At 28.6% G+C, this 15,764-nt stretch overlaps 1 protein-coding gene across 2 annotated transcripts in view; it reads left to right on the top strand.

Moving 5' to 3' along the window:
- The first annotated feature begins 1,982 nt into the window (after positions 1-1,982).
- The window catches only part of RnrS (ribonucleoside-diphosphate reductase subunit M2), a 37,566-nt gene continuing 23,784 nt past the window's right edge, over positions 1,983-15,764 (top strand). Inside the window, exons 1-2 of one of the 2 annotated variants that reach the window (XM_075369723.1) lie at positions 1,983-2,122; positions 4,019-4,102. In XM_075369723.1, the coding sequence (XP_075225838.1) occupies positions 2,045-2,122; positions 4,019-4,102 (162 nt within the window). In that variant the 5' untranslated portion in view covers positions 1,983-2,044. Of the gene's footprint in view, positions 2,123-2,416; positions 2,574-4,018; positions 4,103-15,764 lie in introns of those variants that run through there. The other variant, XM_075369724.1, reaches the window with a different exon arrangement.

The following is a 15,764-nucleotide window of genomic DNA, read 5'->3' as shown; positions in this document are numbered from 1 at the left end:
GAGTAAAATTTTCAGGTATTGGTTCTATAAGGTACGTATTTTCCTGCCACCCCATAGAAATTTTTATCAGAATTAAGTGGCACCAATGCTCCACATTCAAGAGACCACTGTGCCAAACTTCATCATCCATCTAGTCTGGATATATCAAGCAGAAAATTGGGCAAAATATACACATAAGTACATATGCATGTCCTTCAAGAATTCTTCAATACTGAAATTTTGTTTTTGGTTAGAAGAGATCATAAATGTCAATATCTACTTGTCATCCAATCAGTTGACCCAACTTAGAATAATATACCACATATAGGGTAGCATAGTTCCATTGTACAGTATATCAAAGAGCTATTCTATTCAGCTATATCTGTTAACTGCTGTAGAGTATAAATACATAAATAAGAAAAAAAACCAGATCAATGGAACTTAAAACACCTGGAAGATAACTGAATATCTTACAATATCTTAAAATTTCTTGAGATTGTTTACACCTGAAAGATGGTTCAATTAAGTTGTAGCTAGCTGCAATTTCATTCATTGAGCCTTTATGGGGAGGTAAAAATTAAAATAGATAATAATTAAGAGATCTGCTCTAGTACTAAATGGTTTTGAATCTTGTTCTGGAATCATGATCAGAAGGATGAATTCAATTTAACTTTTTTTTAAATTTAAATGAGCATTTAGATGTTAAAACTTTCTCGCTTCCCAGATCATGGCATTCTTTTAAACTAACAAAAGCTGAAGAATTTTAAGTTTTCTTTTTTCTAAATATTTCTGCTTTTCAAGACAAGAAAAATTTTTATTAATTTAATTTTATCATTTTAATTTAATTTAATTAAAATGGTTCAGGCTCCCTTACTCCCTTGCTAGCTGTTGAACCTAATATGGCTTCGATTAAAAAGTATGTTCCAACACTCAAACCATTTAACAAATAATTTTTTCGTCAAGAAGAGGCAATGAAAAGCATACATTTTTGAATTTATTCCCCTTGCACTACCATTTAGAGCAAGCTCTTCTTTCTCCTATTTTAATTTACAGAAATTTGAAATGCCATATTTGAATTTTCAAAATACAGTCTGTCTTCAGGATATAGTAAAATTAAAGGTGTCAAAAATTCAGGCCGCTAAATTATCTAAACCTCCTAACCCAGTTGAATTACCTAATTTTTTAATATACAGAAATTTAAACCATTTTTACAAATTTTTTGCTTCTGGACATCAAGTGATATAGATCTTTACGATCGTAAATATCGTTTAATTTTTCTTTCTCTAACATAAGAATATATTATTCTTTTAAAAAATAATCTAATCCAATGATTCCCAAAATTTCCGGGTCGCGGCGCCCTTTTTCAATTAATTTTTTTCCACGGCGGCCTACCCTAAATTAAAGTATGACTACTCATAAATAAGAGGTAAAAATAAAAAAATTCTGTATCTTAATTATTTTTTTACTTTATTAAAATTACATTACAATTATAAATGTCTTGGGTCAATTAATTATGAAGGTTTTACAATATTTCGCGGCTCCCCGGGGCGCCGCGGCCCACAGTTTGGGTATCACTGCTCTAATCAAAAAATTAATAAAATGAGTATTACTATCTCTACGTCACATTCCGTAATTGGTAAAACTGCCGTTACGTTTCAGCGACCTACGAAGTTACTAGATCGCGGGAATAGAAACAATTACTTTTTTCTTTTTAAAAAAGATTGTTTTCCCACTTGGGTACCGCCAAGTTCAATGACTTTCCATTGGTTACCGCTTAAATCATCTTCCAATAGAAAAGTAGCTAAACATTTTTATAAAGTAAAACCTATAAATTTAGTTATTTTACCCTAGATTTTATATGCATTAGCCTTTAATGGTTTTAAGTTATCGTTTTGTCCATCAAATTAATTTAAACTCAATTTCATTTAAATTTGTTATGTGCCACGTGATTTTTTCCCGCCAACGTTAACTAAATTCTGTAAAACCGCCGGTGTCAAGTCACTCTACTACATTGCTTCACTGAGTTAGGTTGTGATCGTGTGAAGTTCAGTTTTCGTTTTCCAGGATGCCATTCACATTCTCTGTAATTAATGAAAAGGAAAATCTTCATTCAAAGGTTGATAAAATTAATTTAAATGGCAAGGTAATATTACATTTATTTGATTAATTAATTTAATAGATTTTTGTAGGGTTAAATTGTGTAACTGGATGATTGTGTGAAGTAAATAAGAAAATGATGGTTACTGCTTTGTAGTTCCACGTTTTAAACGTTTATTTGGTAATCAAACATTCGTGTAGCTCAATAGATTTAAAGAAGTTAAGTTACTTCGAGAAGTATCCTGAACAAATTTTGGCGGGATCAAGATGGAGTACAGGCTAGTTGTTGCATCAGTTAAATCTACATAATCGGTACTATTTAACTGCACAAAAGCACCAATTTCTTTTATTTATTAACAGTTGTGTTGAAATAGGCATTTTATGCATAAATGCAATGAATACTTGGTTGCTGTAGTTGATCGGTGTCGATGTAGGAAGTCTAGTGAATAAGTGAGGTTATGGATTATAGTAGAGGTTTTTGTGCTTGTTATTTAAAGGTTTGAATTGATTGTGCTGATTATTTTGGTAATAGCTAGTGAAAACTGATTGATCGTTTAAATTCAAAATACTTTTTCTGTTTAGTGAATTTCCTTAGAATAGTGCGTTTTGGAGGGAATTAATTAGGAATGTGGTTGATTGCCGCATAATTTTTTTAGAAACAAACCTTGAAATTCATGATAATGAAATTTCTGGACATACCAGAAATATCAAAATTCAAAGGTCTGAAATCGAATTGTAATTTGTTAATAATCCAAATAATCGCCCTGATGCGTTTCTAGATGATTCTAAAGTCGCCATTTAAAAGGTCATTGTGTAACTAAGATATTCTTTTAATGAATATTGAATAATTAAGGAAGACGTTTTAGGACACTTATACAATACTTAACACCTCGAACAAACCATTAGCTGTAATTTGTTATTACCGTTTGTGTGTTGCTTTCAACATTGTCTTGCCGAACTTTACCAAAATTTTTCAATAAATCAGAATTTCATATTTTTCTGGTTATCTATTTCTTTCACCATACAAAGTACTACATGGTTAGTTACGTCACCTGCGTTTTGATAAAAATATTTATTTTATCCAGCTACATTTCATTTTTTTTACATGACCTGGATATTTGTTATTTTCTTTGTCTAATCTCCGTTTGTTTCCATGATTTCTGACTTGATTCATTTGTTTGCTCTATTGTTAATAACAAAGTCCATATGTATATATATATTATATATATATATATATATATATATAAGATTCATGAACTTTCCATTTACCTGTAAATTAAACAAAATTATATAATTAATCAGAATTATTTACATATTCTTGGGAAAAATTACAAAAAAAAATTTGGGCGTGTTGCCCCAAATACTAATATCTTACACCTCTGCACAGACTTTAAGAAAGCTAATTGTATGTTTGTTCTTCCTAAACATAATGACTTATAAATCCTCAGTATTTTTTCATTTAAGATTTTTAAAAAAATTCTGTAAGTGCACTTTACTAAATTGGTCTATTTATTAAGAATTAGTGATGAGTTACTTATTTGCCTTTATTTGTTCATTGCCTTATTTTAATATATGTATAGTTTAATATTATTTTAATATTTGAAGAAAAGTGTGGAAGTTCTGTTTAATGTCTGAAAGTTTTAGAATAAAGATTAGATGATGACCCTTGGGTTTTCCAATATTTAAAGAATTAAAACTGTGGTAAACTATATTATTAACCGATATAAAAAACTAACACCAGACATGAAATCATTATTATCAGGAAATATATAAAGATAAATATCAGTTCTTGTTTGTATCTAATTATCATGATATCTAAGTATCAGGAATTTGCTTCAGTCACCGAATTAGTAGAGGCTTTGCCAGATTTATTACATAGCTAGTATTATTAAGCACCATTACACACTTTTATATCATTTCTTTTATAGACATTTTGTTTCAGAAAAACCAGAATGGAGTTTGCCATAGAAATATCCCTTTACACGAAAATGGAAATATTCTGAACATTACTAAAACTACAGAAATTGTAAGTATCTATTGTTTTAATGTTGTTTAGCTTTTCCATGTAAGATCTTGTTCCAGCATCACAAAGCTCTTTTATGACTATAAAAATATATTTGTAATTAAGTAGTGAATTGTGCATGCACTGTCCTTCAGTTTTTTGAGGTGTATCATCTACATCTTAACTTGTTCAGGATGGCATAGGAAAACATGTATTTTTGCTAAGCCAATGTATCTTCATAAAAAACTGACATTATTTGTTGACATGTTACTCTTTCTTACAAAGACTTATAATTTGTAAGTCATGATTATGTACCTTTTTTCATGTTTTTCTCTATCATATTATAATTTATATAATAGTTTTGTACTTTTTCCATTAAGTGGAAAAGGTCCAAACAATTATATAGATTATAACATGATATGACAAACTGTCTTAAACTATTTAATAATAAACATGCACTATACAATTATAATCACCGTAACTATACAAGAATAAACACAAAAAAAATATAAAAAGGTAATGTAGAATACTACAAAATATGATAGATAAACACATTGAAGAACTTTTTAAAAATAAATCTTCATTTTGATACTGCTGCTGCTATGTATATTAAATTAAGTATGAATCTATCATTAATTGGCTGCAATGTTTCTTGTTCTGATTTTTGGCCTTCGCCCACATACTTTCAAATATTTGAGTATAGGCTCGGGTTTGCGGATCAACAAAATGCAATGTGTTATTCAGTGTGATGTATGTAATGCTGCTGCAGAGCACCGTATGTTGCCCATTCAACACCATTTGACAATAGTTCTTGGCATATGCTTTTAATTGCAAGGTCCACCTATCACTAAGCATCTCAGCAAAGAGCAATGTGTCTTCTAGGGTCAAAACAATTAAGCATCAGTTTTGCTACTAATGGTGGATTTTGAACTTATCCTTGATGAGTGATCATTGGCATCATTCTGTGCTTATTATTTTATTCTGACTTATATCAGTGGACTCGTTTTTCTTCACTGTGTTCTGTCCAAAAAGTTGTTACTTTTGTTATAGTAAATTTTTGCAGGTGTCAAAGTATGTTTTTGTTATGTGAAATTTTGGATCCTGTTTTTCACAGTTTATTAAAGTTTATAAGAAATTTATATACAGACTCAATTTGTGTCAGTATTCTCATGTTTAATAAAATTATTTCTTCTTTGCATTCAGTGTTGTCACTATGTTTGTGAATGAGTATACAGATTTTATTTCTTCTATGCATTCAGTGTTGTCACTATGTTTGTGGATGAGTATACAGCTTCATGTATAACAGTAAGATTATTTTTAACCTTTTCAGATCATGTAGCCTTGGAACTGGTTATGTGCCGTGTCAGTTTTTAAAACTGGTTATGTGCGGCTGGTACAAAATCATTTTATATGGGATCTAAGTCTTTTTTTTTTTTTTTATACACAATTTGAACGACGTTTATACGATGTAAAATGTTTTATTTAGACTAGAAAGAATATGACCATTTTTTTCTCAGAAATGTGCTAGTGTGTGTGACTTGTGTATTATAATTCCTATGAGGATTACGGATTTATTTATTATTTACAAAAATAGCTTATCTTACTAGCAACATATCGATGTATTGAAACACAATAAATTATGATATACGGCACACAAAAAAAAGAAGGAATTTGTGGTCATAAATACGTCACTTTTTCTTGAGGTCTATAAATATCTTTTCTGACAAATGATATCGGTAAACATGTAACACATATCGATTCGTAATGAATAACAGTACACAGTAAAAATGGTTTTTTGTCATCTGAATAGCCTTTTGAGTGGTTGGGATTTTTATAAAACGTAGTTTTCTGATTTTACTTTCACTTATACTAACATATGTTACTAATCTGTGATTTATGATTTGGGTTTTTAATCATATTTTGCCCAATTTTCAACCGATTTGCTTGAAAGTATTATTTTTAAAATCAGCAAACTATGCTTCATAAACACAAAGCAAAAAAAAAAATTTCGCTAATAAAAAACAGTAGAAATGCGCAAAAAAAATTTTGCAATTAAATTATCGTAATTTTTGTACTGTTTCAATTTTTTTGTTGGTACAGGCATAAAAAATATCCAATCGTAATGGTTTTTTTTGTCAGAATTTGTTAAATCTCTTTAATATACTGAATTTTTTTGAAATTTGTTTCACAAGAGGGTAGCATAATACTATGAAGGGAGGCAATCAGATACCAACATATTTTCGCGAAGCGCTAATCAACCGCGTATCATTGTGATGGGAAAATGTAATCCACTTTCGGCAAAGTACTTAAATGAAAATTTCAGAACCTAGTACACCTTACTACAAAAAACAAATTTGAAAGTGATATTCTTGTTAGGATGTAAAATCACAATACTGTGTATAACATCACATTAGATACCTAAATACAACTACGATGATAACCTTTTACGTAACCAACCTCATAAAAACAATTAATTTTTATATTATATGAACTTAAGGAGAGAAGTCTATTAGATGGGAAATAGTAACAAAAATTTGATAATTGCAATGTTATATGTGCAAATCATTTTAAGACTATATGTCCAATTACTAAAATTTATTAATTGTAAACATGATTAATAGAGAGGTTTACATTTGCGTAATAAAAGATGTATTTATGATTGATCTCATTATCAAGAATAAAATAATTAGATTTTCATGACATGATCGCATCTTGTCCATCTTTTTTTTATAAACATCATAACTTGTGATCAATATGATGGATAAGGCTATTAGTACAAAAAATTAAATAAGAAAATAAAATTTAATTCAAGTTGTAATAAATTGTTTATTTATATTTCTGAAAAAAGGAAAAAGTAGCAATTATAAGTTTAAATGAAGACTACTCAGTCAGTAATTTTGTGAGATTAATATACTAAGTTTGATTACTTTTTTTAAATTTTATATCTACTATAATTACTCAATTTCTTATTCATTAGTAGTAGTAGTATGCACATTAGTAATGTGCATATTTTTCCACACAATGTATCTATCATTCCATATGTTACCTCTGATAATAATGGAGGAAGACAAATTTGTTTTTATATAAAGCCGTTAAAGTAACAATATAAGCCAAGGATATTTTATTAGTTTAATTTGTGAAGTAAAAATATTATTGTCATCCAGCTGATCTAAATACTATACAATAAAATAGTAATTGATGTTATCATTCTCTCAGGATATTTTTGCAGATTAATTATGCTATATACAAGTGGAATTACATTCTACTTCAACTCCATGTATGCACAGACCAAAGTTTCGACTGTCTACTATAATCATTTAATCACATTATGATGTTTTTAACACTTAAAAAATTACATTTTTTACCATAATTTGTCTTATCTTTTATAGAGGTCAAAAATGTACTTTATCAATATTTATGGCCACCATTGACATAAAGATTGTTGCAAGCACTTAAGTTTTTTAACTTTTACATTTATTAAAATATCAGTTTACTTTAAAAACCTATTAATTAAGAAAATTGCTAGCTACAAAATGAGGTGTTACATATCTGGTTTATTCTATTTAGAATATAAGAATTAAGTTAAAACGTAGGGCTTGAAATTACTCTTTGTTCAAAGTTCATAGTTAAATAATTCATAAGAGACAAACTGATATCTTTCAGTTTATTTACTATGTGGTAAAATCAATAAAAAATGTGAAGTCTATTATTTTAAAGCCACTTTCTTTTCAAAAGTGGGATTTATAAAAATTTAATTTTTTAATAGTATATTTAAAAAATAATGACAGTACAAAAATCTGAGATTAGCACAAAATAATGTAATTTTATAATTTTTAGTTATAATGGTAGATATGCCGTATGCAATTAATTAAAAAATGCCAGCAATAAAGAGGTATATTTACTGCAGTTTTAACATAATTGTTTTGTTTTTCATTTAGTTACTCCTATTTATTAAAAACTATAAATTTAATCCACTTTCTGAATTATTTTAATAAATAATTTTACTTTTTGTAAAAATAAATTTGAGTATGTATGTGTTTGAAAAATTATATCTGCTTGAAACTGACAGGAAATACCATGTCTGGAATGTACACTCCCAGTACAGCTTATTTAGGTTTATAATGGGGAACTCCTACAGCATTTTGAAGTTGTTTGTGAACAAATGACATGATGATATTTGAAGATTAAATACAAATTTGAAGTTTGTTTTTACTATGCAAATTATGTGAATGGTATGACTGTATTAGAGTATGATTTTTGACCAGAATGCTCCCTTCCAAGAAATTTCACATTAAAATTTATTAGTGTGGTCTTCTACCACTGAAGTATAAAATTTATTTTCTGTAGAGCTTTTTTGACATCCTTAATAATTAATACCATATTGTTTTTCTCTAATAAACCATTAGGAAGAGCAGAAGATGTTAAATGATTAGTTTTAGGAAAAATTGGGCTTTTGAATCTCTACTTCCAGTGTACAGAATGATGTATTAGTGACTTATCTTATTTTCACAATTTTTTACTTCTGTTTTTACCAAACATTCAAGAATTTTTATTATATGTGAAAGTAGAATTTTCTTTTTTTATATAAAACTTTTATTCATTATGCAGTTTGAGTTAAAGAATTATACTATCCTAAGTGTTGTATTTTAACAGAGCGGCAGTACTGGCTATATATGTCCTGTACAAGCTTCTATGATAAGGCATGCTATTTTCCCCAGTTTCCCTTTTGTATGGCAGTTGTATTTTTGTCTTATTGATTAATTCTAAAGATTAAATTCTGACATTAGAAGAATTAAATTTGTACCCAACCTAAGTGACTGGGTAACACACCATTTGAATATAAAATTCACAAATAGTTCTGACCATGATAGATAGCATTAGAAGGGGCAAAAGATATGTGTTCTGTAACACCAGTGAAAATGCGAGTACCGGACAATGGCGTCTTGTTTGTTTATTTTCTAATGTGCATGTTGCAATCATATTAACTAATGAACAACAGGCAATTCCCCATGGCCCAGTAAGTCGTGAATGATATGTACGACATGTAAATAAGGTGTAGTCTTGTACAGATCAGGCAGTATAGGAATTTAAGATTTGTGGTTAATTGAGCCCCACACACCAAAGTATATTGGTATCCACTGTCCATTGTCTAGTATTCAAGTTTATAAAAGAGCAACTAACTTTTACTAGGATTTGAACTTCAGAACCTCTGACTTTGTAAATCAGCTGTCAAACAATTGATTTGCGATGATGTTAACCACTAGACCAGCCCAGTAGGCTAATAGTGACTTGCAACGCACAAAAATTTCATTAAAAAAATATTTATATAAATGTTGCAGCCAACGCATTAAGTATTACATATTTTTATTGTAAATATTATAATGTTTTTTAATGTATTTCCAGTACAGTCTTGTCTGATTTGTGTATAATGTGCACAAAATCTGTTTCCGTTTTACACCGTATTTCTAATGAAATGAAAATATTTGTAATTAAAGTGAGGCTGTTCTATCAATGAGATAGTTTCAGTATTAAACTATGAAAACCAAAAATTATGCTTTCTTGTTGGTATTTTCCTAATACTGCACATAACTTGAAAATGTGATAATCTACCACATAACTCCAAAATGCAAAATTATATTTTTACATGTTTATGTGCAATAAAGATTATTTTATATAAATTCAGGTTTTTGTGTTAACCCTTTTTTAAATATACTACGTTAAAAAAGTTCCCTCCTGACAGAGATGACACAAATATGATCCTTCAGATGACGTACTGCAAGGTTTCAGACTCCTGCATTTAATTACTTGTTTGTGGAAGTCTAGTAAAGCAAATAAGTTTGGACATTTCTGAGTGGATAAAAAGTTAAAGCTGTAAAAGTATTTCTTTTAAAAGGTGTAATCACGGAGGACGTACAAAAAGTTACATTTTACTAAGGGGATCCTTCTTCATTTTTAATTGTAAAAAATCCGATGAGGATACCACATGACTCCCTTTATGCCTATTAAATTACATATACACATTTTTTGTTGCAATTCATTTGAAAATGAGGTATGATCCTCCTATTCTTTAAAGTGTAAGTGAGAATGTGTTGGATCTGTAACCGATGTATTAAACATCGGTTTAAATCAAGAATTTCAAGAATTTTTATTATATGTGAAAGTAGAATTTTCTTTTTTTATATAAAACTTTTATTCATTATGCAGTTTGAGTTAAAGAATTGAATTATTGTTACTATTGAATTATATATTAAACATTTTTTTTTACAATTGGAGATTAATAACTTAATAAATCTATATTTAAACTAAAGAAAAAAATATTTGTGTATGAAGTCACCATATGCTTCACTACTGAACTGATTAAAAATGCTATTCAGGTTAAACGTCGAAATCTGAGTAAAAAGAAAGTGCCCTTTCACCATGATAATTCATTCACCTGCACATGTCTCAGGTTGTTGCAAAATTCAAAATTCTATGACCTTTGCTTTGAAGTGCAAAGGTCATAGAAGGGCTTTCACATGTATTGGATTTTGTTCTCAGCAATTACTTTGTCTTCTTAAATGGAGATTCCCATCACATAATGAGTTCAAAGCTGAGATAGCTACTTGTTTTGCAGTATTGGACAAATCACTTTTAAGTGTGTTGGAAAATTGGCCTAAATATATTGAATTATTACAAGGTAATTTTGTTAAAAAACAAAAAAAAAACCTTGAAAATTTTGTGTTTTCTTTGATATGCTGAGAACTATCTGAACCCTGGCCTTGTAAGCCATCAAAAATCAGAATTGTTAGAAAAATGCCATTTTTTGGAGTAAAATTAACAGGCTTCTTATTTGTTATCTATTTTATCACAAATTATTAATTTGGCAGATTATCAGTTTTTGAATGTCTGTCCCCTAAGAGTTATTTACGGAACAAAATGTAATGTCAAGCTGTGAGTTAATGCCTACATTCTAAATAAAACAATCCAGCATATGTAACTTGTAATTAGGTTTAAAGAAAAATGTGTATTTAATTATAGAGTTATTAAAAGAAGAGCAAATGCTTGGAATGACAACTTTTAATGTCAATAATCGTCATTTATGTTTTCTTTTTTCTTGAATTTGGTTGCTCATAAAAATTAAGCACATTTTTGAGTGCTGTAGACAAAAATTATAGTGAAAAAAATTTTTCAACATTGTGTTGCAATCATTTTAATTAAAATTATGTAATGTTTTATGGAGTGAAAATATAAATATTTTTAAACATGGTGCTACTTGATGTAATTGTCGTAACGCATAATAAATTTTATAATATGTAAAATATTATGCTTGATTTTTTCTTTGTTCGCTGGCCAAGTTACAAAGTATAATAGTTCAATGTGATAATAACATTATTAGTAGTTCCCAAAATAAAATCGATAAGATTATTAATGTGTTTAGTATTTAGTAATGTGGGTAATTTATCTGAAATAAAAACTGATAATGATCAAATCCGATTAAAGAATATAATTTAATTTTATACTATTATCTTAAAATCTGTGTATTATCTTTATTTTAGTGTGAGAATTCAGAAAATTGTAACTTTAGTCTTTGTTTTTGTTATATTCTTTTTTTTTAGCATCGTTTAATAAGATAGTTAATATAATTTAGTTTCTTTGAAGTAATAAAAGAAAATTGAACAAAAATAATATTGATTTGTTTAAAAATATTAATGATTACTTTGGAGTGAATTTGATAATGTTATCACTGTTTAAATTGTTTATTTATTGTTTTCTCTTAAGAAGATTTATTTTATATTATCAGATATTTTATTAGATTAGAATATACGTGTTTGTTTGTTTCTTTATGTCAATGTAAGTTTATGGTGTGCCATTATTTTAAATTAATGTATTTATGTTTATTCTTCCTTGTTAAAAAGATGTGTTTATTAATTTTCAAATAATATACACTGTGTAGATAACATGTATATTTTTTTAGTTATGATTGAAATTAACATTTATAAATGACACAAATTTTTGCAAATATCTAATTCATGTGATGGAATCTAATGGATTTTTAAAGGTGAAGGTTATGATTAGTTTGTATAATAGTATATGATTCTTTTTTTCTTTTGATAAAACCTATTCTTTTAAATTCTATAAATTGTTTTATTATAAGCAATTATTAGATCAGTTTTTTATTTTATTCATTGTAACCTACTTGGTTAGTGCATGTTGAGACTTGCACTTGGGTGATTAAAACATTTTTTTCATGATTTTTAATAGCAGAGTTTCGTATCACATTTCATGCCCTAATTATTTGTCAACTTGGGTGATAGCATCAAATACAAATAAATTTGTTCCAGTCTTTTTGTATGATTAAATGCGAGCAGTCATTAGGGGGTCAACATAATTGCTGGTGTGATTTTTGGTTTGGTTATATTTTGAATATCCCTGTAGTCGTATCATTCATAAGAAATTGTTATGGAATCTCACCTTTTATTTGGTGAAACTTCGGCAGAAATGTTTTTGCATTCACTTAAGGAAACATTCCTTTATCTGCAGCAATTCTCAAAACCCATTTCTGAGGCTAAATTGATTTCTTTGAGGATGTACTTGGATTTCTACTGTAAAACTAGGTCTTCTAATTACACAGGTCAAAAAAAAATTGGAACAGAGATAAAAGTAAAAGAATTAGAATGTATTTTTTATGCTGAATCTTAAAATGAAATCAGATTTTTAGTTTTGGCCCTTTAAAATATTGAGAAAGTTTTTAAATAATCAATACAAAGATAATAAAAATAATTACAATTAAAATTCCTACTTTTGTTTTACAGACATTTACGTTATCTTAATTATTTTCTTTTTGTGTTCAGTGAAGTGTTTTCTTTATATCGTCCAGCAGTAGTCACTCATCTGCAATATATCTTGGTGGAACCTTTCTACTTGTTCGTTGCTGATTCACCCAAGTTTAAAGGGAAAACTCCAAATAGAATGTAAAAAAATTAATTTTCAATGACATTCTGCTGTCAAAATTTTTGTAGTTCACTTAAGAGTTCATTTATAAGCTGATCATGGTTTTCAGTTTTGTTTCCAAGAAAACCAGTAATGACATCTTTAATTGCCGTCCATGCTGCTAGTTCTTTAGGATTCAGTCTGCTGTCAAATATATTTTCACTAATTAATTTTCTTATTTGTGGTCCAATAAATATTCCCTCTTTTAATTTAGCTTTACTTAATTGTGAAAAAACTCAGCTAAATGTTTAAAGCTAGTAATTTATCTAATGCTTTTACAAAGTTCTTCATCAGGTCTAGTTTTTTATGTAGAGGTGGTAAAGTAATACAATCTGCTTTGACAAGGGGAATATTGACATTTTCCTTTCCTGGGGTAAACTGATTTCTTTTTTACCAGTCTTTAACTGCATAGTGTTTATCTGTAATTTGACTCTCACAAACACATATATTATGTAAAGCTACCCTGGAGACCGAGAAGAAGCCCTATCTCTTTCTGGTCGGCAATAATTCGCCATGAGTGTTCATTCTTTCATTGGTACAACATGTGCTACCAGTATAGAAGAAAGCTTATTCGAATTATGCAACAACACTGCTTTTAAGTTTCTTTTTGATGAATCAATAAATCGACACCGATCATGAATAACATATTCAATGTCCAGTTCAGACATGAGCCTCCTAACGTCATGGCAGGAACAAATTAGATCATCTCTTTTAAAGAATTTCAGTAAATTTTCATTTTGATTTCTATATATTGAAACTTTAATATACTTGTTTAATAAATTCAATTCTTTAAGATGTGAACCCTAGAGTTCTGTGTGTTTCAACCTATACAAGTTTTGAATTAGGTCACTCAGTTCTACTTGTGTGGTTAGGTGAGGTTCAGTATTTGATTCTTATCAAATGTAATTGATATCTATTGAAGTTGAGGATTCATCTGTTGAGCCTTCTGGGGAATCAGAAATTTCTTTCCAAGACTTGGAGCGATCAGAATCAGTAAATCAACACCATGAAGTACCTAGTCTCAGGTGAACGAGCATTTGGGTGTGCAATACTGCTTTTATTGTTTGAATTGAAATGAGTAACATTTGTTAAGAAAAAATATCAGTTAATCATAATGGTTAGTAGGCTTTCTCCAAATCATAGGTATGCCTAAAGGCAAATGCTCTTTTTTCTTTTAATCGCTGGGTTAACATAGCACTTGATGCATGCTACATGTGGAGCCTAAGATTTATCTTGGTCTCGCAAGGGACCGACAATTAAGTTTTAATTTATAAATACTTAATAAAAACTTCTAAAAATTGTTTCACCATGGGGTGCAATAAAACAGTGCGAAACATACACACAACTTGACAAATCTTGATGTTTAATAAAATAATGCCAAAAGTTGTTCTGTCATAAAAATCTTTGACTAAATTTATGGCGTCACTTAATGAAACAATCTTTTTAATATGTGTATGATAAAACCACTACCGCAAATAAAGAACACAGCAAGTCATACCAAGAGCTGAACTTGACTGAAGAAAATTTCATCATGTTGAATTTCTCATTACTTGACTCACTGACATGTCTAGCTTGACATGAAACATCATTCGACTGTTATGTATCAAATATAGGTACTGCATGCATCACAATATAAATCAGATATGATTAAGCAAACATACAGATGTACTAACTTATCTGTATTGTTCCACGAATGGTGGAACAAATAAATTTAAGGAGTTGTAACTTAAGAACATTACATGATGTGTTGTTTTGAAATTTATATTCAGATTCGGTATATAAAATACTATATAGAACACCTACTCCCTTTTCAGTTCTAAATTTTATGTTAACCAGTTTTATTAATTGATTATTATAAAATCAATACACATATACCTTGTGTGTACATAATTGAGTCAGTCCACTTTGATATTATGATTATTTTCTAACTCCTAATAAATATTTGGTGGAGATCCCTTGCTCCATCAAGTGTTAACTGATAATTTTTAGTGATAAATTGTTCTTGTAAACAAGTAATACAAAAGAATAAAGCGAAAGATGGTTTCTTAATACTTTTCTAAAAAATTTTCTTATGAAGTTTTATAGGAAGGGTTCAGCAAATTTTTTTATAGCTTACTGTTTTTTCGCCAATTTTCTAGAGATTAGCAGCAGTACATCTAGAAGAATGGTTATTTATTAATTAATATTTCTTAATGCACCAGACTGTTCATATAAAGCTGCTGAATTAGTGTAGCTGAACGCTATACTAATAACCATGTGAATGTGATTTTTATTATAATCACATTCAATATTACACAGTATTTTGGTGTTTTTTTTTTTTCAAATATAAATAAAATATATAGAAATAGATGCATTCAGACCATTATAATTAAAATTTGCTCATAATAAACATTCATAAAGAATTTAGTATACAACATGTTCTTTTAATGAGCTTATTCTAGTGCATTAATTGTATTCCTGAACGAGTTGTGTTTCCCAGTTATACCTTACCTAAAGGAAGATGAGATTCATGTTGGTTCACTTAGGGAATCATCTTTCCTTGCTACATAAATTGTTTGTTTTACTCTCTTTGTAATGAGTACAAGATTTTTTTGTGCCTATAAAGTATGTAGCCTGAACATTTTTTTTTTTTTACTTGAAGTTGCTTTATGTTACATTCTTATACATGAGATCTGGTGCTTGTTACATTAAAAAATCAAAGAAAAATACTAATAAA

The sequence above is a fragment of the Lycorma delicatula genome, chromosome 6 (genome assembly GCF_047948215.1).
Source record: "Lycorma delicatula isolate Av1 chromosome 6, ASM4794821v1, whole genome shotgun sequence".
Taxonomy (NCBI): domain Eukaryota; kingdom Metazoa; phylum Arthropoda; class Insecta; order Hemiptera; family Fulgoridae; genus Lycorma; species Lycorma delicatula.
This window is presented reverse-complemented; position numbering and strand designations above follow the sequence as displayed.